We start from the raw sequence: 27339 nt of genomic DNA, 5'->3' as shown, positions 1-27339 counted from the left end.
TCGGCTTTAAATGCCACCCCTCGCCCGTATTAGTCCGTTAAATCGAGATTTTACTGTATTTTCTTAATCAATAAAAAGTTAATTCTTAAAAGTTTTATTATTTTAAAATGTTGCGCATTTTCTTTTTACAGGTTCTAATTAATTAAATAACTATGGTAGAAGTGTATTTTATAACTAATGAAACACAAAACTGCATAATTATTTTTTTCATACGTTAAGTACAGGGTATTATTTTTAAACTGACGGTACTCAGAGACATCTGTAGATCAATCTAACAGCCGAACTGTCGCCAAATTTGAGAGAGTGACTAAGGACAACATGGGAAAGAGATTCCGTGAAGAAAAAAGTAGTACCAAAATTCGCCGGTAGGGGTAGATTTGGCGCTGTTGTAGCGAAACAGCTAAGAATTTGCATAAAATCCAACTGCACACGAATAAATAATCAGACAGAGGTTTCAGTGTAATAACGAAAGTTTAATTAATCAGCAAATAACCTCCCTCCTTCAATGTGACCACTGTCCTGCTGGACAACACATTGCATCCTGAACACCATGTCCTCTACGGCCGAACGTAATATGTCCGCAGGAATGTTCATCACAGTTCGAGATATGTTGTCCTTCAAGGTCATCAAGTTCGGGACACCACCAAGATAGATCTTGTAAGTAACCCCACAGGAAAAAGTCACATAGGGTTAGATACAGGCAGCGAGGTGGCCATGCAAGTGGAAAAAAGCGACTGATGATCCTTTCTTCAGTGAAGTGCTGGCGCAACACATTCCTCACCGTGAGACAAATGTATGGTAGTGCTCCATCCTGCATAAAGATTGTCTCATCCAGGCATTGTCGTTGCTGAAGTTGTGGAATGACAAAACTAGTCAGCATATCGAGATACCTTTCCTTAGTAACAGTACAGGTCTGTGGTCCTGTTCGAGTGATGTTCTCAAAAAAGAATGGTCTGATGATGAAATCTGCTGTAAAGCCACACCAAACAGTGAGTTTTGGTGAATGCAATAGGATTTGCACAACCTCCTGGGCAGCAGCGCCGCTAGCTGTTTGAGCGCCTGTGTGCAATACCGATTATGCCGCCCTTGTTTAACTATGACTACCTACGCTGAGCATGCCAGCAATACCAATTTGCCGTCCCCTGGACGTGCCGCCAGCGTGCGGTGCACGTCTTGCACGTCCACTTATGGCGGGCCTGCTCCTGGGGGTGTTCTGATACCCAAATGCAACAATTTTGAGTGTTCACATCCCCATTTAGGTAAAAATGGGCCTCATCTCCCCAGAGAATTATCCACGGCCAAGCATCGTCCACCTCCATTCTGGCAAGAAATGTCAGAGCAAATGTCAACTGTGTAGCAAGGTCGTTTGGTGTTTAATTCTTCCAAGCAGCTTATCTTGTACGGATAGAACTTGAGAACTTTTCGCAGAACTTGCCATACCGTCGAAGGCATCATTTCCAATTGTCGTGCCACTCCCCGGGCGCTGCTACTACCAGTAACGGTCTCCTGTAAACCTTTAACGAGTGCAGTCGCAACATCACTAACTGTCTGTGCAGACACCAGTTTCCGCCCTCTACCAGGCCGAACTGCTAAGGATCCTGTCTCTTCAAATTTCTTTATCAAGTCTTTCAGTACATTAATTGATAGAGGACCTCTGCGCAGGTTGTTATGGGTTCTAAACTGACGAAGAGCGCCCAGTGCGCTCGATTGGTTAAGATAATAAAGTTTCACAAGCAACACATGCTGAGGTAACGTAAGATGCATTTTGAACTCTGCTGACCTCTGGAATGTGCTTCAGACTTTGTCCTTGTCTTTTAAGCTCAAATTAGATGGCGCTGTTGTCGACCACGTCATTGTGAATTTGGATTTTCAGGTGTTACCAGCGCGTTATGAAAATTCTTAGTTGTTTCGCTACAACAGCGCCAAATCCACCCCTACTGGCAAATTTGGGTACTACTTTTTTCTTCGCGGAATCTCTTTTCCATATCGTCCTTAGTCACTCTCCCAAATTTGGCGACAATCCGGCTGTTAGATTGCTCTACAGATGTCTCTGAGTACCGTCAGTTAAAAAAAAACCCTATATTTTCAATATTGCACAAATTTGTATAAAGCAAAATTTAATATACAAGAAAAATACATTACAGAAATGAAATTTTATAGAAAAAATATCAACTTACTTGATGATGTATTTACTTTTTTGATATCATTTGTCTTTCCTTTTAAACTCAAGGCAAAATTTTCGTGGCAGATATTCCTCTCAGTCTTACAACATAAATCTTCGTAACCTACGAATGCATTATCCCAAAAGATAGTGAGATTTTGTATGATTTCGTCAAGTTTGATAATATCTTCGATTATTGATTCCTCCAATACAGAAGTTCCATTTCTAGGCGTAGCTATTATTGTTGCTAATGCTTCAAACCTTGTCATTCTTCTGAAATCACATTGTGACGTGTTCATTGGAAAAATGGATTCAATAGCTGCTCTATCAATCCGGCTTCTTGCATTGGATGAAATTAACATATCGTCTGTATTGTTTTGTAACGGCATATGCAATAGGCCGGATGCTAAAACGAGTGACGATATAAACGTAAGTGCGACGTATATTTGAGGATAACAACCGACATGATACCCAATACGAGATAATGCAGTAGAGACAATTCTTCTGATGTTTTTATGCTTGATTTTCATTGTAAAGAAGTAAAGTAAGTGAAAAACTCTGTGAAATAGATTTTTATATAAAAAATATCATCTTCTGAAATAAATACTTTTAACGAAATAACTTATTAAATAATAATATGAATTCAATTAAAACTGTTGGTTTATAGCTGTATGCATGCATAATTGTGCATTAGATGTTAAAATGAGTGTTTAGTTATAAAATAAGAGTTAATACAGGATATTTTAAATGTGTTTAGTTATTTTTATTATTTAAAAAGTAAATGAATGCAAAATCATTTAATCTGTAAATAAATTTCGTAATGTGAAATGCATAAATAAAAATTAGTTCATTGTGAGTTTGGGTGTAAAGTTACAGTTTCGTTTTAAGAATGAACAAAGAGAAAAATAATAAATATTTAATTATAATGTGAGAGACAAAAAAAATCATTCAAAAAAATTATTCGAGAGAAAAAAAATCATAAAGGATATGATTATAACTTTTCCCACGGACTTTCTTCCTTGTTTGAGGTGACAAATTGAATGTGTCACCAGTAACTTAACAAAATCGGTATTGAACGCAGAGGTTTACTTTACCAAAAAAGGGCAATGGAGGAAAGAGGAAGGACCTTCAAATATAAGGCAATGTTTGATGACGACAGATGAGTCCGTCGTCACGAAAGTTCGGCCTCGCTGGAGTTGCATTTGCGCTCGGATACTTTACCGACATCGAAGATCGTTCTGTGTCAGACGTTCCTTTCTCTGACCACCTTTCGGTCGCCTGAATAGTCCGAATATCAAGATATCAAGACTTTGCGAAGTATACCAAAACTTTTTGTAGAGCCATCCATCGAACTTCCGAATTATCAATTCGTCGTGTCGTTAACTCGTCTTCGACCCAATCGGCAACGCAGCGCATCCTCAGATCCTTTACAAGGTATCTATGTATACTCAATCTCTCAAGACTAGAACTCGCGAGGATAGTTAATATCGTGTACGAAGCCTTTAATACAAAATATTAACCTTAAAAAATATATAAACGGATAACCATAATGATCAACCTTCCAATTGTAAATAGCTTATAGTTAGTAAACGAATAATCGTTATTGTTAAAATTGTGTTTGGTGCACTTTCTTAAAACACGCCGTCTCTCGTGTCGCCTCCATCCCGAATCCAACTGCCTAAATACGTGATCGCTGGCGCAAAAAGGTTTCTGTGTCTGACCTTAAGACACAGTAGTGTCAATCCTGTCGAACTAGTCATCGCAAACGCGGTGTCGATCTTCTGTCCAGCGGTGCAGAAGCATAGGAAAGCGCTTCGCGCATTGTCCCAATAACAAAACAAACAGTTTATAGATGAAGCGGTGAGAAAATTTGATATTAATTATAAGCAAAACAATTAATTAATAGGTTTATGTATGATTTAAATTATAATGTAAATCGTGTCTTTAGGATAAAAGAAAAGTAAATTAAATTTACTTACCTCGTGCTTTCAGTATTTAACTTTGTACTGGAATAAACTTATTAACATGTTACTTAGATTATCAAGTCATAGTTCAAATACTAATTATATAAATATCTTCTGATGCAACATTATCGAAAGTCTGAAGTACAAAACTACAAATTATATTATCGTAGGGCAAAATCCTTTAAAACATAACACGATTATTTGAAATTAAAAAATCATACTTACGGACTTATTGAATAAGATTTCTGATATAAATGAATTTTATTTGAATAACAATTGTAGTATCACGCTGTGTCCTTCAAGATGTATAGTACCTGGTATACAAGTGATTATGAAGAGACTATAACCATAAATATATGACTCTTATCAGACTTTTATCTTCACGGATTGCTGGTTTGTGTATTATCGCATTGATAGGAATCTGTTCGCGAACCGATTCTATAATAACGCATATTTGTTGTCAATTAATTTAGAACTATATACGTTAATCTGACTGTTGGAATGTATAAAAGCATAAAAATATATTGCAAGAATATATTAATATTATATGAATATATATGTTAAAAGGAAAATTTTGGCGACCGCAATAGTGTACAAAAAATGAATAAATAAAACGAATAATAATAAAATCGTTCTCAAAAGATGTATTCCGGAACAATGAATATCAATAAATGACGAGTGTTTTCCGACGGACTGAATCTTCAGTTTTAATTTTAAAATTATAAAGTATTGAAAAAATAAATAAATAAAATGGAAAGTAAACACAAATTCTAATGACATGTTAAAGAAAACACATGTTCTAATGACACAAATGACATGTTAAAGAAAACGTCCAGTGATAATTATCGTTATCCGTGATTACTTCTTGACGTGGAACACTTGATGTGAGCACTTTCGTTTCTCTTGTAGTGCACTTGATGTCATGTAAATTAGTTCTGTACACTTTATAAGCAAAATTTTTGTACACGATTTTAGTCCGTGTACTATACATTTTCGTTTCCGGGGCTGTAATTTGTTTCTTCTTCTATTAGAACTTTACAAACGCTGACAGAAAGTGTTTGAACATGATATAAAAAAATAGAAATTGTTTAATTCGAGCTCATTTTACATAAATATAAAAATGTAATGTTCAAAATAAATATGTACATTTTTTTGCTAAGTTATTAAGTGTTAATCACTTTAATTTCAAATGAATAAGAATTCCTACATAAACAGGTATTGGAAAAAGGCATTTGAACAACAACAATAATAAAGAGATCATAAGCAAAATGATAGAAGATAATATTGTGTTAGCTCTCCTCTTTATTTTATTACAAATTTTATGCATCTTGTCAATTTTAAAAATCAATTTATTGTAAGTTTCTGAGAGTGTTTTACTCCAGCTAACTTTAATGGTTTTTTTTACCTCATCTTTATTAATGGGCACACTTTTATCAACTAGTAATTTAACTTTCGGGGTTTAAATTTTAGGGTATAAATCTGAGCTAATTCTGAATTTTGTTTGTTTCGATGGCACGTGGAATTATCAGTCTGAAAACATCATCAGTTTCACCAAAGTGATCGTCGATTGTTTTAATCAGAAACGATTCTGAAATTTCCTCGTTCACTTCTGATATTACAACCTCATTATGGCCCATCTTCGATTTTTTTTTCACAAATTCTTGCAATTTTGCAAAATGAATTCTTAAGAACTGCATTAAAACTTATTATATTGTTTCATAAACATATTTATGCATTGGGAAACACGAAAAAAAATAGGAAGTTGGTGTTATCCACAAGGATGAGAAAGTGCATTAAAGAATATGTCTTAATCTGCTACAAGCCCGAGCATGAATGTTTGGACAAAAGAAACCCGCGGAAATGATGCAGTATACAAAGGATAATGCGTCAATGACTTGACATTTCATAGTTTTGGTCCGAATTCAAGATGAAGAAACGGGAGCTTACGTTTCTTCTTTTTTATTGACTATTTTAGGACATCGGTAAAAATTTTTTATATTAAAAGACATTACTGCGAAAACTGTAGTAAAAATATGAAATAATGAATATGTTTGTAGATATGGAATGCCAAAAGAGTTGGTGTTAGAAAGTGGACCTTAATTCATTACTTTTTTAGTGGTGAGCAACTGTGAGCAATCGGGAATTAAGCATGTCATGACATTCCCGCACCATCCACATTTAAATCTAACTGAGTGAGCAAACAAGATAATTGGAAGAATGATATTTTTATCCGGGTATTCGTGAAGATTATTTCTTACCAACAGTGACAAAAATTGAATCAGCCTTTCCCAAAATGAACCTTTAGCCATCATTTTATTGGCTTTACTTTTGCTAGCTTTCATGTAGGACATCGGGTTCTAGATTAGGATGGTTACATATCCCAGAAAACCGCTCATGAAAAGATACAGGAACTTCAGAAAATAACACAGAAAGCTAAGTAAATGTTACGAATGCTTAAGGCAAAAATCTAGAACACAATTGGAAGACACAGACAACTAACATTTCAGAGTAGTATTTGAATTACTAAGAACGCATTAATTGTTTTGTTAGTTATATATTTTAATGTAAAATAAGAACAAAAAGAGACTGGGATGTTTGATATATCGAGGATTATTTCGCAACCCATATACGAATTCGAGTACACTCAAAATTAAGCTATTGCAGAGAAATATCACGTTTCTAATTTAATAATAATGATTTTCTTAAATGTCAGCTTACAACTACTGGAACTGGCAGAATACATATTGATCTCCGGCATTTCTTCATCTGAAAATCTACAGCCAAGGGAAGAGTAGATTGCAGAGAAGTACATAGTCTTCCAGCACTAAAGAAACGACACGAAGAACAGGCGATGTGAGTCCATTGGCGCAATGTTCCTACATCAAAAAGAATGCGAAATCTTGATTTGTAAAAAATGCAATTTGAAATGCTTTTTCATCATTAACGTGTTATTTTCAATTTGTGTTTTTCTCTAACCTTGTTTTTAAAATTTTTAGTTTGTTTATTAACTCTAGGTATGGCTACTGAGAAAAATCAGTATGTCAGTGGTGGTGTCAAAAATAATTTACATTTAGCATTTATTGTAAGTTTGCAGTTGAATGTAGCATACTTTAAACACGAGACATATAATTAGTGAATTAGAAGTATCTTAATAAACTATGATTATGTGTGACTACGGCTGGTCTGGCAAAGTGGTTTATCCGATAAGGCTATGAAATCAAGGCTACCAGAAATTCGGTAGCGTACCTGTATATTTTAAATGCACAAAATATGTATATATATATATATGATTATATTTGACAATTTATTATATATTTATTGCACTAGCAGAAGGTCATACAAATTCGATGGCACAATTAACGTTAATCAGACAATTGTCGTTAAATTAATTCAACAATACTTTATTGAATTTGCAAAGCAAATCATCGATTTTAACAGTACAGTGTTAAAGTAATTTACATAATATAAATGCATACAATCAGATACGAAAATTACAGAAATGCTTTTTCTTTCGTAATGTCCAAAATTCATTTTAACAAGTAAAATAGAATCTAAAGTCTAAAAAAAATTATCAATTTTAATTAAGATATGACATGTTTTCAGAATTTATACATTCGATCTCCTTCCTATAATTTTCATTGTATTCAATTTTTTGGGTTTTCTTTTTAAAAATATCAAACGGAATAGAATCTACTAGACTAAGAACTACAGGAAGTAAAATCAGACTATGAAAAGAAGCAAAAAGTACCATTAAAGTAATAATTTTAGAAAATACGACAAACGATTCAGAGGGACCAAAATATAACACCGAAACACCCAATAATGTAGATATACATCCTTGTGTTACTGGGTATCCAGCAGCATATAAACAACTCTTGATTTTCTCGTTCGGTGTCTTCTTTCTGCAATTAATAAACGCGTAAGCCGTATGAACTGTGTAATCAACACAAAACCCAGTACACATCACTAAAGTTATTAATGCCATAGTGTTTACAGTCATATTCCATAGAGACATGAATCCAATCAATCCTACCTGAATAGATACAACAGTCATGGCAACACAGAAAAGAAACAATAAGTTTGGGGTAAATAAAAGAAATACTGAAATCACTACAGCTGCCGCACAAGAGATGGCTTTTAAGCAATTTGAAAGGACATTAATATACAGTTCATAAAACATAAATCTAAAATTGTATGCAATAACCGAAATTTTGCTGTTATCGGCAATTTTTCTTACATTTTCAAAGAAAAACTTTTCGTCAATTCGAGATTCTCCATCCATACTTGAAACGAGAAATCTCGATGCAGTAATTTTATCTTCATTTTCATTAAAAACAACATCATTTCTAAACCTGTTTGCTACTTTTACTTTCAAGAAAACATTTTTAAATGAACTCAGAAAGTCTTCAGAATCACTCAGATTGTAACCAGAAAGCGAAAACTTCGCAACTGGAGATTTAGTGAATGCCAGAAATTCTCTCAACCAACTTTCGGTGGTGGATGAATCGTGTATAAATGGAGCAGACTCGAAACTTTGCAGGAGATCTTCTATATCGTTTTGGACAGTAATATTTGAGTAGTCTAATGTTTGGTTAATGACTATTTGCACTTGATGACTGTAATTAGAAAAATAGTTGTATTCAATATTCAAATAGTCGTGTACGTAAGAAGTATATGATGGAAGTTTAGTTATGTCTTCTCCTTCTTCAATAAATTGTATACAGTATATTGCACCCGTTAGATAAATAACAAAGATGACGATCACGATTACTTTACTAATTGTATTACCCAGGACTTGACCTAAATATCTACCGAAGAATACCGTGAAGAGATTTTCTTCGCTTTTCTCTTCTGTTCTTACTTCTATTTTCCTTTGAACTATAAAGAAAAATGACATATTACTGAGGTAATTATATATATTTATTCAGGCAGTCGTTTATAATTACGATATTGTTATGTGTAGTAATTACTGTGATAAAATGTTTTCTTACCGAAATGATTCCGTTTGATAGGCCAGCAAAAGATGGAATGCAGTTTATGCTTTTCTCTGTATCCATCTAAAGCCATGAGACCACCAAAAAACAATAACTGGAAAATATAGTCAAACAGGATTGCTAGAGCTGCATACGCACTGAATATATGAATCCCTTTGTAAGGTGTTACAAATCCCATGCAAAAGGCAAGAAGATTGGTCAGAGACGTAATCGTGATGGACACTGCAGCCTCGGCGTATGCTTCTTTCATTCTGTCTGGAACAGAAGCCTTGACGTCGGTTCTTCTCCACGCAGCTATCAATATAAAGCCATCGTCGACACCAACACCTGAAATTAATTATGTGTTAGGGAGCGTGCTGACATGCGTTATTCGCCATTAGCCAAAATATTTTGACAAGTGTATATCGTCGGAAATATAGGAAATGGACAATTTTCAAACAGTAATTTGTATCGCTGCTTTTATAGTTATTAGTAATTGGTATCTGTTAATAAAAAACAACCTAATAGAATATGGTAGATGGACGATTCAAACGACCCAGCTAAAACACTTTTGTTTTTAACATTGGATGGAGATAATTCGGTAAAAAATGCGAATACCAGTTTACAAAACTTATTGTAAGAACAAAAGGAATCCTTCGCTCGCGTATAGGACTATCTAAGTTTTTAAAGTAGTGAAAAATAAATAAAAACCTCGTCTTATATGCGAGTAAGTACGGTATTTACAATAATACAAATCTTATATCCGTATAATCATTTATTAATATGCGTATTTTGAACTCGCATGTGATGTAATTTGTGTAAGATTCGCCGACTTTAAAGGGGGGATACAATTAATCCCGCGTCAGGATGAGCTTAAGGAAACCCGTGTATGTGGGCGGTTGCGAAGGAGGCAAATGATGACAAGTGCTTACATGCGGAAAACCGTTTATTTGGACGAATTCATGCTTACATCGGTTCGGTTGTTCCAAATCTCAGCGATCTTCAGTAACGTGCACGAGTTCGGTTGGTCGATCGATCTATCCAGTCCCGGGCGGACGAGAAGGGCCGTTGGACGATGTTGATGGGCGGTGTCACACTTAAGGTTCCGAGTGACGACACTACACACACTGTTTTAATCCTCAAGAGGCATGTCCGTCATTCCGAAAAAACTCCTTCTTGACCTTGAAGTTTCAGTTTTTATACGCTTTTCTCGTGTACTATCCACCTTGCGGATTGGTCCATCGTCCCTTTCCTCGCTTCCCGATTGGTCTCCCCTTTGTTTTCAAGCGCAAAACGAGACCATGTCGGGTCGCGGGAAAGGTCCGATTCGAGGTGTCTATTTGACACCCTTTTTCGACTATGCTCCAAGATTGTTGATAGAACCACAACACCTGCACTCATAATTTAATCCGTTGTTTGGAATTGATGCCATTTTGGAATTCTAACGATCACGCGATATTTTTCTATTTCTCCAATTTTTCCCTTTTTCTGAAATTGTTTTCCTAAGTTCAATTTTTTTCTTTGAATACTTGTGTCAACCTTATATCTCTTTATAAGTGCGTGTGTCAGAGTTCTACCTTTGGATTAAACATTAACAGGTTATTTAACACGCGTTGACGTCATCCCGAGACTCGTTGTTTACATTTTTCGTTACGTTGTTTTGATTAAGAGTTTTTTTTCCTCTCTCTCTCTCTCTCTCTCTCTCTCTCTCTCTCTCTTACATAATTTATCGTTATTTTTTTTTCACAACAGAATTCTGCATTTTTGCGATTTCGGACCTTGTCTGGGTCCTCACATTTGCTATACAATGAGTTCATTGTTGTTGTAAGTTATTGCTTTAAATGATAATATTGATGTTCATCTCTCGTGTATATTTGATACAAACGGTAAATTCTATCAATATTTCTTCGTTTTTTTCTAGGCCGAATATATATACTGTGTTAATGAGGTAAACGTTTTAACTTTAACCACAAGAAAAAAATACAAAAACTCGGAATGGGAGAATTAATTACTACACAAATATGGGATTTTCACCGCACAATTCAAACTTCTCACTACATGCCTTATGTAGTGAGAATATTCTTAGAATTACAAGTTAGAATATGAACCGAGTAGAATGTCTCCTAGCATAAATTTATGAGAGTTAAAACTTTTAATTTAAACTTTTCACACATTATTTGCTTGTTCTTTTCTATAACTAATTAACAATATAAAAGCCATCGTCTGTGTATGCTTGTTTGTATGAATTTCTTACAACTCTTAATACTTTTGTCTTATGTAGGTAAAATTTTGGTTATACTTTTTTACGTTACAACGAAAAGTATAATTTAGTAAATTTGCGGAAATATTAGCTATTAGCTATAGAAATAGGTTTTTATCGATTTTAGTGACGTCAATTACCTTAACTCGCATTCGCATCGTGTCGCTTCTACAACAAATTAGAAAAAGAAATTTGAATGCTGATGACGTGGTGTTCTATTATCAAATCGGAAGTAACGATGTAAAGAGTCTGTTATTTAAAATGCATTATCGCGTATCACTTGTCATAATTCGGGTGAAGTCATTAATAACTTGTAACTAATAAACTACAATTTTATTAGTTACAAGTCGAAAGGCATCGGAGCATACTAAATTACAAATAAAAATAATAATATACTGTAAACATAAAATAATTTATATTGTTAATTTAAATGAATTTAATAGATAAAGATGGCCACCGCCTCTAGTGGCCCATTTTTGGCATACTGTAACAGAAAGAAAGAGACTGCCCATTTTTCAGCTTTATATAGTAGATAAGCATCATTTACAACTGTTCTATTCTCAAAATTAAACCTTTTGATATTTTATAACATACAGTACAATAATATATAAAATTTTTAAAAAAATCTCGCAACAGATGGCGCAACACAATTTTAAAATTTATCAGGAAAGTTGCGTAACTTTCCCGGTTTACTTCAGGGCGGTCATCTGTTAAGAGGTCATATTTTAAACGATTGTCATACTTTCCTTCTGCTATATATAACACAGCCAAAAACGTAATTATAGTAATTAGGTTTACACCCGAAAAATATCCTAAACGTATAATTTATTCATTATTTGATATTATGTTGTCTGATATTTTAAACATAAAATTTCTTATAAACATACCTAAAATTAGGAAAAAGATCATGACATTTGCTGATGCATAATCCACTTTGCAGTAACACAGGAGACCGGATGCTGCAACAGTTGCTAAGAAAGGTGATGCGCAACCAGCAATACCCATCCAAGGTTTGCTACTGAGAGAATCAGTTGACAAGCAAGAAATTGCTGAAAATAACAACATCATAGGAGCAATAATGAAAATAAGAGGCAACGATATTTCGCCTGTTCGACTAACTTCGTCATCGACAGAGCGACCTAGTATTTTAGAAATTTTAGTATTGTTCAAATGAATTTTTGACAAAATGCTTAAACACATTTGTTCCCAAATCAGTGCCATTTCTTTCCTTTCTTTCGTGGTGCGGTCCAATGCGTACATCAATCTAATTGCGTTGGAATCTCGAATCATATTTTCTTTATCTAAAGTTACTCCTCCAAATTCCAGAGCAGACAATATTACCTGATCTCCAGTTATATTAGTCGGATATCTGCAAATATATTCATTTAAACATTAAACAAATGTAAATAGTAGCGATAGTTTTAATTTATCTCACTCTGGCTAATTAGCCATAAAATTACGTCACAATATTTATTATCGTTTTGATTAAACAAATGTTATTATTAACGATTTTTCCATTGTAGTGAAACCTCGATTTATCAGACTTCAAAATTAACAAAAAATTTTCGGTCAGTATGTGATATGTAAAAATTATCTTCTTATTAATTGTGAAATGCTTTTTATATATAACAAGCAGATATTTATTACGGCATCGTCACAATGCCGGGGTGCGATTTTTAGTTGTATTTTTAATTAATTTAATTTAAAATATATGCTTCCATCTCAAATTAGTAGTGGCTTGCCCCTGTTCATCATACCGTTTCCTGTTAGCAGTAATATCGTGCCGGTCTATCACCTTTCAAAGGAAATTACTCGAATTGAAATAACGTGACTTCTAGTTGCATCGAATGTTCGTATATAGTTAATCGGAGCATCTTGCCTCTAAGCTTTTCATATTTGCTCTAGAATGTATTTGTCAAAAAATGATCTTTCTGAGATTTTTTACATTTTTGGACAAGAGAATACGTTGGAAAGAATTTAAAACAGAAAAAATGATGGGGATTTTCTGTATGTATGGATATTAATGTGCGTGGAGGGGTGCGATTTTCTTCACCCACTTTACAGCTTAATAATTCCTGTACCATATTTTAAATTTCTGAAATCTGGCAGGGAGGTTTGTGTATTTTGGAGATTAAAGCTGTTTAACGCGCATTCGGAAAACCTATTGTATATTACCAACTTTCGGCTTTAAAGCCACCCCCTCGCCCGTATTAGTCCGTTAAATCAAGATTTTACTGTACAGTGGAACCGCGCTTAACGAGCATAATTCGTTCCAGAACCTTACTCGTAATGCAAAACACTCGTTAAGCGAAACAATTTTTCCCATAGAAAATAATGTAAGATATGATAATACTGAAATACCGTATTTACTGGCGTATAAGACGAGGTTTTTATTCATTTTTCACTGCTTCAAAAAACATAGGTCGTCCTATACGCGCGAGCGAAGGATACTTTGCATTTTTGCAATAATTTTTGTGAACCGTGTATAGTTAACGCTGCCATTATAGCGGAGTGCTATCGAGGTCAAGGTGAATGTCGTTTTTAAAGAGATGACTCGAAAATATCTGGCCACGTACGAATGATTATAAATGTAGTTATTTCATATTTGTTAAATTAGTATTTTTAATGAATATTTGTACATTCTGAAGCATAAAAAATAAACTTTTTCCTGTCAAGTACATTATAATCTTTTGGTTTTGCTACATGGGTCTCGGGTGCGTGGAAAAGCAATCTTCCAAAGCTGATAGGGATAGTGTTTCCCGAATAATGAATCATTCGGGAAACACTGCATTTTAAATTCACTCGACGGATCAGAGGACGATGCTTTGTGGAGTAAAAGTGAAGAGGAGAATTGTAACGAAGCTTCGGAGGGCGAGTCCGAGTAGACAAAAGGTTATAGCGTCAAGAAGACAGGGTTGTTTGCCTTAATTAGTACGTGCATTTAATGATAATTTATTTGTGATTAAACGAAATAAAATTACAATTGTATGAATAAATTTAATTTTCTTTATTTTGATCTTTAAAGTTATACCTTGTCCTATATACGAGATCGTCTTAGAAGCGAGTAAATACGGTATTTTATGTATAACGTTTACTCAACGAAAATTATACAATATACATTATTAAAGAGCGTGAATCATCATCATCTTTTCTTCTAGCACGGCATGAACCAACCTGGAATGCAAATTTGATTTGCAGAAAACAAAAAAAAAAAAAAAAAAAAAAAATAATAGCATGTGGATCGTGCGCACAATCCTCTCTCCTAGTCACTCGTTATGCGAAGTGCTCGTTAAGCGAGGTACCACAGTATTTTCTTAATTAATAAAAAGTAAATTCTAAAAAGTTTTATTATTTTAAAATGTTGCTTATTTTATTTTTAAGGTTCTAGTTAATTATACAACTTTGGTATAAGTGTATTTTATAACTAACGAAACACTAAAATGCGTAACTATATTTTTTCATTTGTTATGATATTTGCAATATTGAACAAATTTCTATAAAGCAAAATTTATATACACAAGAAAAATACATTACAGAAATGAAATTTTATAGAAAAAATATCAACTTACTTGATGTTGTATATTCCTTTTTTTATATCATTTGTCTTTCCTTTTAAACTCAAGGCAAAATTTTCGTGGCAGATATTCCTCTCAGTCTTACAACATAAATCTTCGTAACCTACAAATGCATTATCCCAAAAGATAGTGAGATTTTGTATGATTTCGTCAAGTTTGATAATATCTTCGATTATTGATTCCTCCAATACAGAAGTTCCATTTCTAGGCGTAGCTACTATTGTTGCTAATGCTTCAAACCTTGTCATTCTTCTAAAATCACATTGTGACGTGTTCCTTGGAAAAATGGATTCAATAGCTAGTCTGTCAATCCGGCTTCTTGCATTGGATGAAACAAACAAGTGTTCTAAATTGTTTTGCAATGGCATATGCAATAGGCCGGTTGCTAAAACGAGTGACGTTATAAAGGTAACTGCAACGTATATTTGAGGATAGCAACCGACATGATATCCAACACGAGATAATGTAGTAGAGACAATTCTCCTGATGTTTTTATGCTTGATTTTCATTCTGAAGTAATAAAATAACTGGAAGAACACTGTGAAATAGATTTTTATATAATAAAAACTATGTTTTGAATAAATATTTTTAATTAAAAAATTTATTAATTAAAAATATTAATTTAATTTAAACTGTTGGTTTGTAGCTATATATTGAACTGGGATCAGATGTTAATATGAGTATGTAGTACTGAAATAAAACTTAATCTTATAATATAATCGAGATGGCTTGATAATAATAATAATAATAACAGTAATAACATTAAGCAATCGTGGGCTCAAAAGGCACTCCATGGCAGGCATCCTTATGATCTGGCCCAGGATTTTGTTGACAAAACCTGCGTCAAACAGCTGGTTAGCACGGGGATGCCTCTTTGGGGAGACGGAAGGATTCGTGATCGCCATACAGGATCAGGTCATAAATACCAAAAGCTACAGAAAACACATACTCAAAGATACAACACTCACAAATGACACATGCAGAAAATGTCACGTTATGCCAGAAACTATACAACACATCACTTCTGGTTGCAAGCTCTTGGCACAGACAGATTATCTACACAGACATAATCAAGTAGCCAATATAATACACCAAGAGCTTGCAAAAAAACAAATTATTAGACATCCACGAGCCATACTACAAGTACATTTCACAGACAGTATTGGAAAACAACACGCACAAAATGTACTACGACAGAGCCATAATCACAGATAAAACAATTTACCACAACAGACCAGACACCACACTCATTGACAAACACAATAAAATCACATACATTATAGACATATCCATTCCAAACACTCACAATATACAAAACGCATGCACTGAAAAAATTAGCAAGTACACAGAACTCGCCCAGGAAATAAGGCATCTGTGGAGGATGGATAGGGTGTTATTGTACCTGTTGTTCTCTCTTCTACAGGTGTCATACCACACACACTACACAAAAGCCTGGGCACATTAGAATTGAATAGAAACACATACATCACACTACAGAAGGCCACTATATTGAATACATGTCATATTGTGAGAAAATTCCTGAATACAGACACACACACTGATACACTTCTTTAATTACTGTTTTGGTTACTATGCCTTGACTTTGGTCTGGCATAGTACACAGCCACCGGTGTTAACCGAGTATATCTCACTTAACCCAACATAATAATAATAATAATAATAATCGTAGAGCTTAAACGGTTAGGAGTTGTAAGCTGAAATTTGGTACACTGTTAAGGTAAGCCATATGAATGCGCAGTAACAAGGGATTTTTCGAAATTTCCTCCCGCGGGAAACGATCGAAGAGTAAGCTAATAAGTATGTAATTATAAAAAAAATAAGCAGTTTACGGACGAAGCGATGAGAAAATTAAATATTAATTTTAAGCACAACAATTTATTTATGAGTTTATGTATTAATTAAATTATAATGTAAATCGTAGGCCAATTTGTAGAAAAGAAATGTAAAGTTACTCACCTCGATCCTTTCAGAATTTAACGATGTACTGGAATGAATTTATTAATATATTACTTAGTTTACCAAGTCATGATTTATATATTAATTATATAAACATATTCCGATAAAGCATTATCGAAAGTTTGAAGTACAAAACTACAAATCATATTATGATAAATGTTTTTTAAATAGAATGCGAACATTTTAAATTAAAATAATATGATACTTAAAGGCATTTTAGATAAAATTTCTGAAATAAATGAATTTTATTTCAATAGTAATTACAGTTTCAAAGATTCTTCGTGATATGCAAATAATCATTAAGAAGCAAATAACGATAAATATATACGTCAGACTGTTATCTGCAAGGATTAGTGGTTTGCGTGTTATCGCACTGATAGGAATTTGTTCGGGAACCGATTTTTTACTAACGCATATTTGTAGCCAATAAGTTATGAAAAAATATATTAAACGTTAACTTTTCTGTTTGAACGTATAAATGCTTAAAAATATATTGCAAAGATATTAATATTATTGAGCGGAGCTCTTCGTAAACAAGGTGTTCTGTCTGTAATCGAAGTACAAAGCAATGGTATGACCGTTAACATGGTTTTTTGGAAATATGTACAACTTGGCAAAGACCGTGTCATGAGGAAGCCGGAATTTCGAAATTCGATTTATGAGCTGACTTTTTCGAGATCAAAATTCGCCATGTAAAGTCTACGATTGCCTGTTGTAAGGTGATCGCGTGCTCCATCTCAATCGAGTATTCGTTTGCTGGAAATTTAGATTGATCTCTTCGACGATTTTTGTTTTGATCTTTACGAAGGGCTTTTGACATGCACGGTCTGCGAACTCACACGCGTGTGTTTTAAACGTTTTTGTCTGTTATGATGTTGGACTTGCATGTCTCTCCCTAGAACCCGCGTGTTTTAAAGAGCGTGGTTTAGAAAGAAAGTGATCGATGTCAATAAATGACGACTGTTTCTGCGACAGGCTTAATCTTGAATTTGAATTTTAAAATATAAATCAAATGCAAATAATGATATGGTAAGGTAAAGGCCAGTAACGATCATCAATATCCGTAATTAGTTTTTGATTTGAATTCTTTTGTTTCTCATGTAGTGTACTTTCTGTCACATAAATTAGTTCTGTACACTTTGTAAGTAAAATTTCTTACACAGATTTCAGCCCGTGTACTGTACAGTTTCCTTTCCGAGGCTAAAGTCTGTTTTCCCTTTTTATCACTAATTGTACCAATGTTTTAAAAATTTGAAAAATTCTTAACAACTGAATTATTTCTTGTTAAGTTGTTTCATTCACAAGAAAAAATGCATAACACAAGTCATGAGATATAGGTTACATATTTTATTGTGATATCAAGAGCTATACAATATAAAAAAATTATTTAATTACAAAGGATAAATTTAAAAGAAACATAACTTCCTATTTGTTGAATTTAAAGAATTATACAATTCTTATAATGTCTAACTTACTAGAAGTCAGTGGCGTGCCGTGACATTTGATGATAGGGAAGCTGTGTTTCTGTAAGAAACCGACTTACAGGGGCAATCAATTAATTGAGCGTCAGGGCCCGTTCGTATTCGTTCGTTCGATAAGCCAGTAAAAACCGTACACTTCTTTAAATGTATTTTTAATAGATTATCCGACGTACTTAATAAATAAGAAAGTTCAATATAATTACCTCCGTTATTAGATTCAATAAATTCCCTATGGCCCTTAAATGCCAATTCTCGCTTTGAGAAAAAACATATAACATCTATTAATTTAGATATATCTATTAATCGTAATTATCTCTTTATAATTTGCAATATTTATTTTATATTGTCTACCAATGTTAAATTCTATTCCGTTTTGATTTCCAAATTGCTTCAATTTTACGAAAGAATCGTCATTCGTCATAAATTTTATCGTCAAAATGTTGAAATTTTTTGTTGACGTATTTAAATTTAATTTAGGCATTGGTCTTTCTCTTTTAATAATGTTTTCTTTTTCATTATACGGTTTTGAACCAAAACTTTTTTAAAATAAATTTTTGAATCACTAGCCACGATATAAGGGTTAAAATTAAAATTATAAAAAAAAACTTACTTAGTAAAACAAAATGTGTGATGAATATACATGCTTAGTAAAAAAAAATTCTTCAATTGTATGAATATACTTTTAAAGAAACTTATAATTAAATATAACTTTGTGAAGAAACGTACATAAAAATAACAAAATATTCTTTACTTTTTAAATCTTAAAACAATCCACTTAGTGAAATAGCTCCTACGAGTGGCTAATGAATGGAATCGGAGACGGTCCAGGTAGGTGTGTACGTGCCAAATCCCGAGGGTGCCGATACCGGTCAATGTCAAATGCCTCTTTTGTCGCATCACTAGTATATATCAAAGGACGCGACGGGGTTGTTGTAGATTTTAAACGTTTCTCACTGTAGCTGTAAAAATCTAAATATGTTAAACTTAACAGATTGTCCGTCGTTCGTTTTTTAACTAATTCGTTTTAGGACCAAGTGTTCGCGGAAATTTCCAAAATTTACAACTTTTCGGTCACTCTCGTTGAACTGGAAAAATTTCTGTCTTTATTACATCTAATATTACTAAGAGATCAGACATCACTGTACTCGGCAAGAGATTGGTTCGGTTAAGCTTCTGTTTAAGTAAAATTTCGGCTATTTCATCAGGGTTTTATATATGTTTCTAATTCCCTAATCGCTTAATTATTTAACTACTACTAAGTAGTAGTTAAATAATTAAGCGATTACTTAAGTAGAAATAAGTTGAAACCGGTTACTTTGTACTCGAATATCTGTAGTCTTGGGAAAGAAGTGGAAAGAAATTTTTATGACAACCGATACATAAATCGTAAATTTAAGGAAAATAAATTCTAGAGCTTTTTTTATACCATTGTACGTCTCATTCATTAAATTTGATTGTAAATGATGCTGCCAAAGTAACAGTTAATTTTTTAACACTACTAGAATTGTACACGTTTTTTCTGCATCCCCTTACAGATGGGACATACTAAATCGTAATATTACCGGTTTAACATTGAAATCCGTAAGTAATATAAGATGGGAGAGCAGAATAAACGCAGAATAAATATATCAAATTGATTTTTTTAAACTCCTGTCAACTATACAGAACTATAATAAAAGCATGCCAGTAAACTCCTATCGGTTGGGTTAAGTTATAAATCTACTCTAGGGTGAGCAACCTTTTTTATAACATGGGCCAGAATAAATTTTACGTTATTTCCGCGGGCCGTAGTAGTCAATTGACGCCTTCTTGTGACTTGTAATTTTTTAGTCTGCAAATATGAAATAAATAAATAACAAGTTAATTACTACATTTATTTCTCTTATCATTTTCGAAAATTACAAAGAATTGAAAAAATAACTATTAATTAGTTATTTTTCTAATTTAATAATCTATTAAAGATCTCGCGGGCCGGATAGAAACTTTTCGCGAGCCGTAGCTGGCCCGCGGGCCGGGGGTTGCCCGCCGTTGATCTAGTCTGCTCATGATTCACATAATCGGGCGAGGGCGGCCGAATATCTAGCAGGCAGGCGGCTAACAGCCCACAACCGGTCCGGGATATAAAATTAGATGCTCTATGCGTGTGTTGTTTCTACCGGCTACACCCGGGTGAGGTTGGTGCTCTGTAAACCGCATGTGCCAATGCCTATATAATCTGGCTGATTGGAAACTGACCGGATTTCGACATTCCTTCCGCCACCGAATTATTCGAATATACAATAGCAATCTTATCGTTTTTTTCACATGTAGTATAGAAATTTGTAAAAGATACATAATGCAGTTATAATGAAATATTAATTTTAATTAATGCAAAGTACGTTAAAAAATGAAAATTTATATTTTATAAAATACAAGGGAAGGTCATTGGAAGGTGGAATCGGCGCTTCCATCGCTTCCAATGACGGCACGCCACTGCTAGAAGTTTATAATATAAAGCAGAAAAATCTCAATTGTTTCTACGTAAAAAATTTATAGTTTGAGGAAAGGCTGACCAATTCCATAGTCTACTCGCATCAAGAAAGGGTTTTGAAGAATTTGCATTCGCGTCATTCCGTGCTAAAAGTGACGCCTTCCTGAAAGAAATTCAATGCTAAATTGCCCCCAATTTAAGTGTTACATACGTGAAATGGTAACGCTATATCGAGATTTGAGTATATTCGTATTAAATTATTTTATAGTCTGATTGTTCCCAACTTTAGTAAATATAACGTAGTAAACATATCAACTAAATGAAGGTGGAGTGAAAAGCAATGTGGTTGAGCTAATAACACGACCTTGGAACACATTGCTATTAGAATTGTAAAACACCCTGTGTTTTACAATTCTAATAGCAATCTAGCACAACACGGTTTCTCTACGAAAGACTTAAACACATTCTGACGACCCCATACCATTTATAATTAAATTTAACGGAGTGAGAAAACAAATAAAAGATAATATCTTTATAGCTTACCAACAGTCACAAAGATTGGGACGTCATGTCCCGACTCTATACATCACATTAGTTAATCATTCTAAGTCTAAACATGTGCTAGATGGCAACTAAGACGAATGGTATTATGCTTCTGGAATAGAATAGTCAAATATCCCACTCCATCTGAAACTGCTCCTGAAAAAAACAGGTGAATTTAAGAAAATAATACAAAAAGCTCAACAAAATGTGATCTGAAAAGGATTTCTATAAATAATACATATTGTTAGGTTCCTAGCTCCGAGTAGGTCTGGAGCTCGCCTATAGGAATTTCACACTAAACTTTGACGTTCATGGAGAAAACAAAGTAAAGAGAAAAGAAAGAATACGAAATACATTGTAAAACATGTCGGGTGGTAGTAGTTAAAATTCTTGATTGTCCGAACGGAAGGCATAAAGCTCTAAAATATATAGACTACTCTATAATAAAAACTCTGCTCTGCACTTTAAAACTGTTTCTTATCTAGATATTCGTTAAAAGTAATCTTGCAAACCTTTCTATTATTTCTAAATAAAAGGGTTCAACAACAAAGAAACTTTGTGTCATCGTCAGCCACATCCAGTTATCATTCCTCACACCTCTTTCTATCCAGAATTCGAATTCAACGTCATATCGACATCACACTATTTTAAGTTTTAATAACAATACAAAACACACCATTAAAGAATATATTTATAATTTTTAAGGTATAGGCATTATGGAATTCAATGGTGTAGTAAAGGTTAGCAAAATAATTGCCGTATGATCAATTAAACGATTTTGGTTATTTTATTTCATTTACTAAGCAAACCATCAATTCTAAAAGTAAAGTGTTTATTGAAGTACTTTACATAATACAACTATAAATGCATACAATGAAATATCAAAATTGCCTATACACTTTTCCTTTTGGAATAGCCAAAACGGATTTTCAAAGCAGATTATAATATAAGTAAAAATGATCAGTTTTCGCCAAGAAATGAAATATTTTTAGAATTTAAACATTTAAGTTCGTTCCTATAATTTTCATTGTATTTAATTTTTTGGTCTTTCCTTTTCAAAAATTTAAACGTAATAGAATCTAAAAGACTCAAAATTACAGGAAGTATAATCAGACTGTGAAACGAAGCGAAAATTACCATTAAAGTTACAACTTTAGCAAATATGATAAAAGGTTCCGCGGGACCAAAATATAACACCGAAACACCCAATAATGTAGATATACATCCTTGTGTTACTGGGTATCCAGCAGCATATAAACAAGTTTTGATTTTCTCGTTTGGTGTCTTCTTTTTGCAATTGATAAACGCGTAAGCCGTATGAACTGTGTAGTCAACACAAAATCCAGTACACATTACTAATGATATTAATGCAGTTGTATTCAGAGTCACATTCCATAAAGACATGAATCCAATCAATCCTACCTGAATAGACACAACAGTGACGGCAACAGACGAAAGAAACAATACATTTGGAGTAAATAAAAGAAATACAGAAATTACTATGGCGGCCGCACACGAGATGGCTTTTAAGCAATTTGAAAGGACATTAATATACAGTTCATAAAACATAAATCTAAAATTGTATGCAATAACCGGAAATTTGCTGTTATCGGCAATTTTTCTTACATTTTCAAAAAAAAATTTTTCGTCAATTCGAGATTCTCCATCGAAACTCGATACGATGAATCTGGATGCAGTACTTTTATTTTCTTCTTCATTAAAGATAACGTCTTTCATAAATTTGTCTGCTACTATTGCATTTAAGAAAACATTTCTAAATGCACTCAAAAAGTCTTCAGAATCATTCAGATTGTAACCAGAAAGCGAAATCATCGCAACCGGAGATTTAGTGAATGCCAGAAATTCTCTCAGCCAACTTTCTGTGGTGGACGAATCGGATATAAATGGAGTGGACTCGAAACTTTGAAGAAGATCTTCTATGTCGGTTTGAACGGTGATATTCGAATAGTCTAATGTCTGGTTAATGACTAATTGCACTTGATGACTGTAACTATAAAAATACTTGTATTCAGCATTCATATAGTCGCGTAAGTAAGAATTGTATGCAGGGAATTTAGTTATGTCTTCTCCTTCTTGAACGAATTGCATACAGTATATTGCACCCGATAGATAAATTACGAACATACAGATCACAGTAATTTTACTAATTGAATTTCCAAGGACTTCACCTAAAATATTACCGAAGAATACCATGAAACGATTTTCTTTGTTTTTCTCTTGTGAGTTTACTTCTGTTTTATGTTCAACTATAAATAAAAATGACTTATTAGTTGGGTAATTCTATATAATTATTGAAATTGTAATGTTTTAGTTGTTATTAATTTAATTATAATATTTTGATATAATCGGCTGTTACCGTGATAAAAAGTTTTCTTACCGGAATGATTCCGTTTGACTGGCCAGCAAAATAAAGAATGCAGCTTATGCTGTTCTCTGTATCCATCTAAAGCCAAGAGTCCGCCGAAAAACAATAACTGAAAAATGTAGTCAAAGACTATTGCTAGAGCCGAATATGCACTGAATATATGAATACATTTGTATGGTGTTACAAATCCCATGCAAAAAGCAAGAAAATTGGTCAGTGACGTAATGGTGACGGACACTGCAGCTTCGGCATATGCTTCTTTCATTCTATTTGGAACAGAATCATTGACGTCAGTTCTTCTCCACGCCGCTATTAGTATAAATCCATCGTCGACACCAACACCTGAAAGTTAATTAAATGTTAGAAGATACAACTTGTAGAGTGTTTGTAATGATAAATTTTGGGAATGAAATTTGTTAATGGACAATTTAAACACGTGTTTGTTTTGTTGAATAAAGAAATTTAATACAGATATAACAATTGTGTGAATGTATTCGGTAGGAACGAAAAAGAAATGTTTTACCAACGTATTCATTGTACGGTATATATTGAATGAATGTAAATTTATGTAAATTATTTAATGATATTCGCATATTTTTTATATGCAATAGTGTAAGTTCGGGGTTATTAAAAAATCCGTAGCTTTTTCAGAAAAAATTAGCATTCGTTTCTTGTGATTTAGTTGTTTTAACTCGTTAAAACATTCTCCAAATAGTTTAGGTTATGTATATAATATTCAAGAAGATCAGATGCATTTATTTTTATATAAGAAGCGACACGAGTATGTCTGTCTGAAACTCGCCTGTCCAACTGCATGTCCGAGTTAGTACGTGCATTCAATACTGGTGAGACCGATCTTGAAAATAACAAAAGTATTTCTAACTAAATGTAAAATAACGGAGAAAATTAATTGTTACAATGTTTCCTCTTGAATTTTTAATGTGAATATTTAATTTGCTCTGAACTCTTGATAGACTATCGCTATGAATGGTCAATCTACTGTTTGGTACCGTATACTATTATATATATAGTTCTAACATTTACACTTTCCCTAATTATCGAAAGTAGATTTTGTTGTCTTTGTTTCCCGAGTTAATGTATTTTAACTATACCCAAGGCACGAAAGAAATCAATTATTTTTAAAAAAAAAGCAAAATTTTTAGGGTATATTGTATATCCCTTCATATTCTATGAAGGGATATACAATATACCCTAAAAATTTTGCTTCTTTACCAATGTACCCAATGTAGGAATTGTGTAAAAAAACTTTGTTTAAAAAATATATAACCATAAGACTCTATGTAAGATCCTGTGTGTTATGATTTGATGAAAAAAATCTAAGTCTTTTACATTAGATAACAAGATGTTGGAAGTATCATGATTTGGACATTATGGTAAAACTAGAATGATAGTCATCAGTGGAACACAGAAGACAGAAGACTCAAATAATACTTGTTGTAGAAAGTATACTCGGAGGAGTTAATTGAATGTTTCAACAAGTTGATGCATTTATTCATGATGCTCTGTCTTAATGCAAGCATGCTAAAGTTATAAAATGGCTTGAAAGATGTCCTGACTTAAACCCAATTCAGAATCAATATATCTGAAATCAGAAATTGTGATATGGTAAAATAGAGTATGTGAAACAATGTACAAAACTAATTATTTTAATAGAACATTGTGTTTTGATGTTATGGAATGAATTGGACATCAATTACCGAAGAAGTTGGAATAACTATCAAATTGTTTGTGTTTGTAACGAAATTCCAGAAACATTATGGACATTAATTTTGAATTTTTTTAACAATTCATTGATTATTTAATATTTGAACGTTTAAACTTAGTTTAAGTCATTGTAAAATTATATTCACAGTGCTTTTGTGGTGGCTCAATACGACATAGTATTTAAAGTTTAGAATTTTTAAAAATATATTTTCTACCGCAAAGCGTTTGGACCAGCAGAAAATTTAATAATTAAAATATAACATTGATTGTTTTTTAATACTCTACTTTCGGGCACCTTTGTCATGAGCATTGTTGTACTAATTAAGACAATGGTAAATGGAATAAGTGTACATTTTCGTGTGTATTATATTTTCAAATTTTATAAAGTATAAAAGTCCAGGAAACATACCTAATATTAAGAAAATGATCATGAAATTTGCCGAAGCGTAATCCATTTTACAGTAACATAGGATACCAAATGCTGCGACAGTTGCTAAGAAAGGTGATGCGCAACCGGCAATACCCAACAACGGTTTGCTACTAAGAGAATCAGTCGACAAGCAAGAAACTACTGAAAATAACAGCATAATTGGACCAATAACAAGGACAAGAAACAAACAATTTTCGCCAATTTGATTAATTTCGTCATTTAGAGACTGACTTAAAATTTTAGAAATTTTAGTATTATTGAAATGAATTTTTGACAGAATTTCTAAACACATTTGTTCCCATTTCAGCGCCATTTCTTTATTCTCTTTCGTGGTACGGTCCAATGCGTAGTTCAATCCAATTGCATTAGAATCTCGGATCATATTTTCTTCACCTAAAGTTACTCCTCCAAATTCCAGAGCAGACAATATTACCTGATCTCCAGTTACATCAGCCGGATATCTAAAAATAAATTTAATTAAGCACCACACAAATATAAATTTGTAGTCACAGTTTCTATTATTGTTATTTTTCATAATTAACTAAATACTTACGTCGTAGCTCTTATTTTCATTTTATTTAAAGAAACGTTTCTATTTATGTGATTTTTATTATTTTGTAAACTTTCTGTTATTAGAAGGTAGCCAAATTTTATTTATAATTTTTTAAGTAATTATACTACTTCGACCTAGTAGAAATTTGAATTTAAATTTAAATTTCATCATGTCTAATATATTACAGATGCGATATTGAGTTTGGACATTATACAATACTAAAATTTTTTCAAAGAAAAATATAAACTTACTTGATGTTGTATGTTCCTTTTTTGATATCATTTGTCTTTCCTTTTAACGTCAAAACAAAATTTTCATAGCAAGTATCCTTCTCGGTTTTACAACACAAATCTTCGTAACGTAAGAATGCATTGTCCCAAAGGATGGTGACATTTCGTATAATTTCGTCAAGTCTGATAATATCTTCAATTATTGATTCCTCCAATACAGAAGTTCCGTTTATAGGCGTAAGACGTATTGCTGCAAATGCTTCGAATCTTGTCATTCTTCTATAATCGCACTGTGACATGTTGGTTGGAAAAATCGATTCAATAGCTGCTCTGTCATTCCTGCTTCTTGCATCGGATGGAATGTAAAGGTATTCTATATCCTTTTGTAAAGGAATATTTAATAATCCGATGGATAAAACAACTGATGTTATAAGGGTAACTGCAACGTATATTTGAGGATAGCATCCTATATGATATCCAATACGAGATAATGTCGTAGAGACAAATCTTATATATTCATGCTTCATTTCTATTAAGAACGAATTTGGAAAAGCTCCGATAAAAATATTATTTTTTCGAAATAAAAATGAATTAAGTAAAATATCTAATAA

The 27339-nt window shown here is 33.0% G+C and overlaps 1 protein-coding gene across 1 annotated transcript; it reads right to left on the bottom strand.

The window, feature by feature from the left end:
• Positions 1–7702: 7702 nt before the first annotated feature.
• LOC136979512 (patched domain-containing protein 3-like) lies at positions 7703–27255 on the bottom strand. The gene is made up of 4 exons (XM_067275519.1): positions 26750–27255; positions 25925–26406; positions 23803–24132; positions 7703–9003 (listed from the first exon to the last, which is right to left on the bottom strand). The coding sequence occupies exons 1-4, from the start codon at positions 27253–27255 to the stop codon at positions 7703–7705; spliced, it is 2619 nt and encodes an 872-aa protein (XP_067131620.1).
• Positions 27256–27339: the final 84 nt, after the last annotated feature.

This window comes from Centruroides vittatus, unplaced genomic scaffold, assembly GCF_030686945.1.
Source record: "Centruroides vittatus isolate TY-2023 unplaced genomic scaffold, ASM3068694v2 contig_628, whole genome shotgun sequence".
NCBI classification, from domain to species: domain Eukaryota; kingdom Metazoa; phylum Arthropoda; class Arachnida; order Scorpiones; family Buthidae; genus Centruroides; species Centruroides vittatus.
Note: the sequence above shows the minus strand (reverse complement) of the source record. Positions and strands in the feature narration are given on the sequence as shown.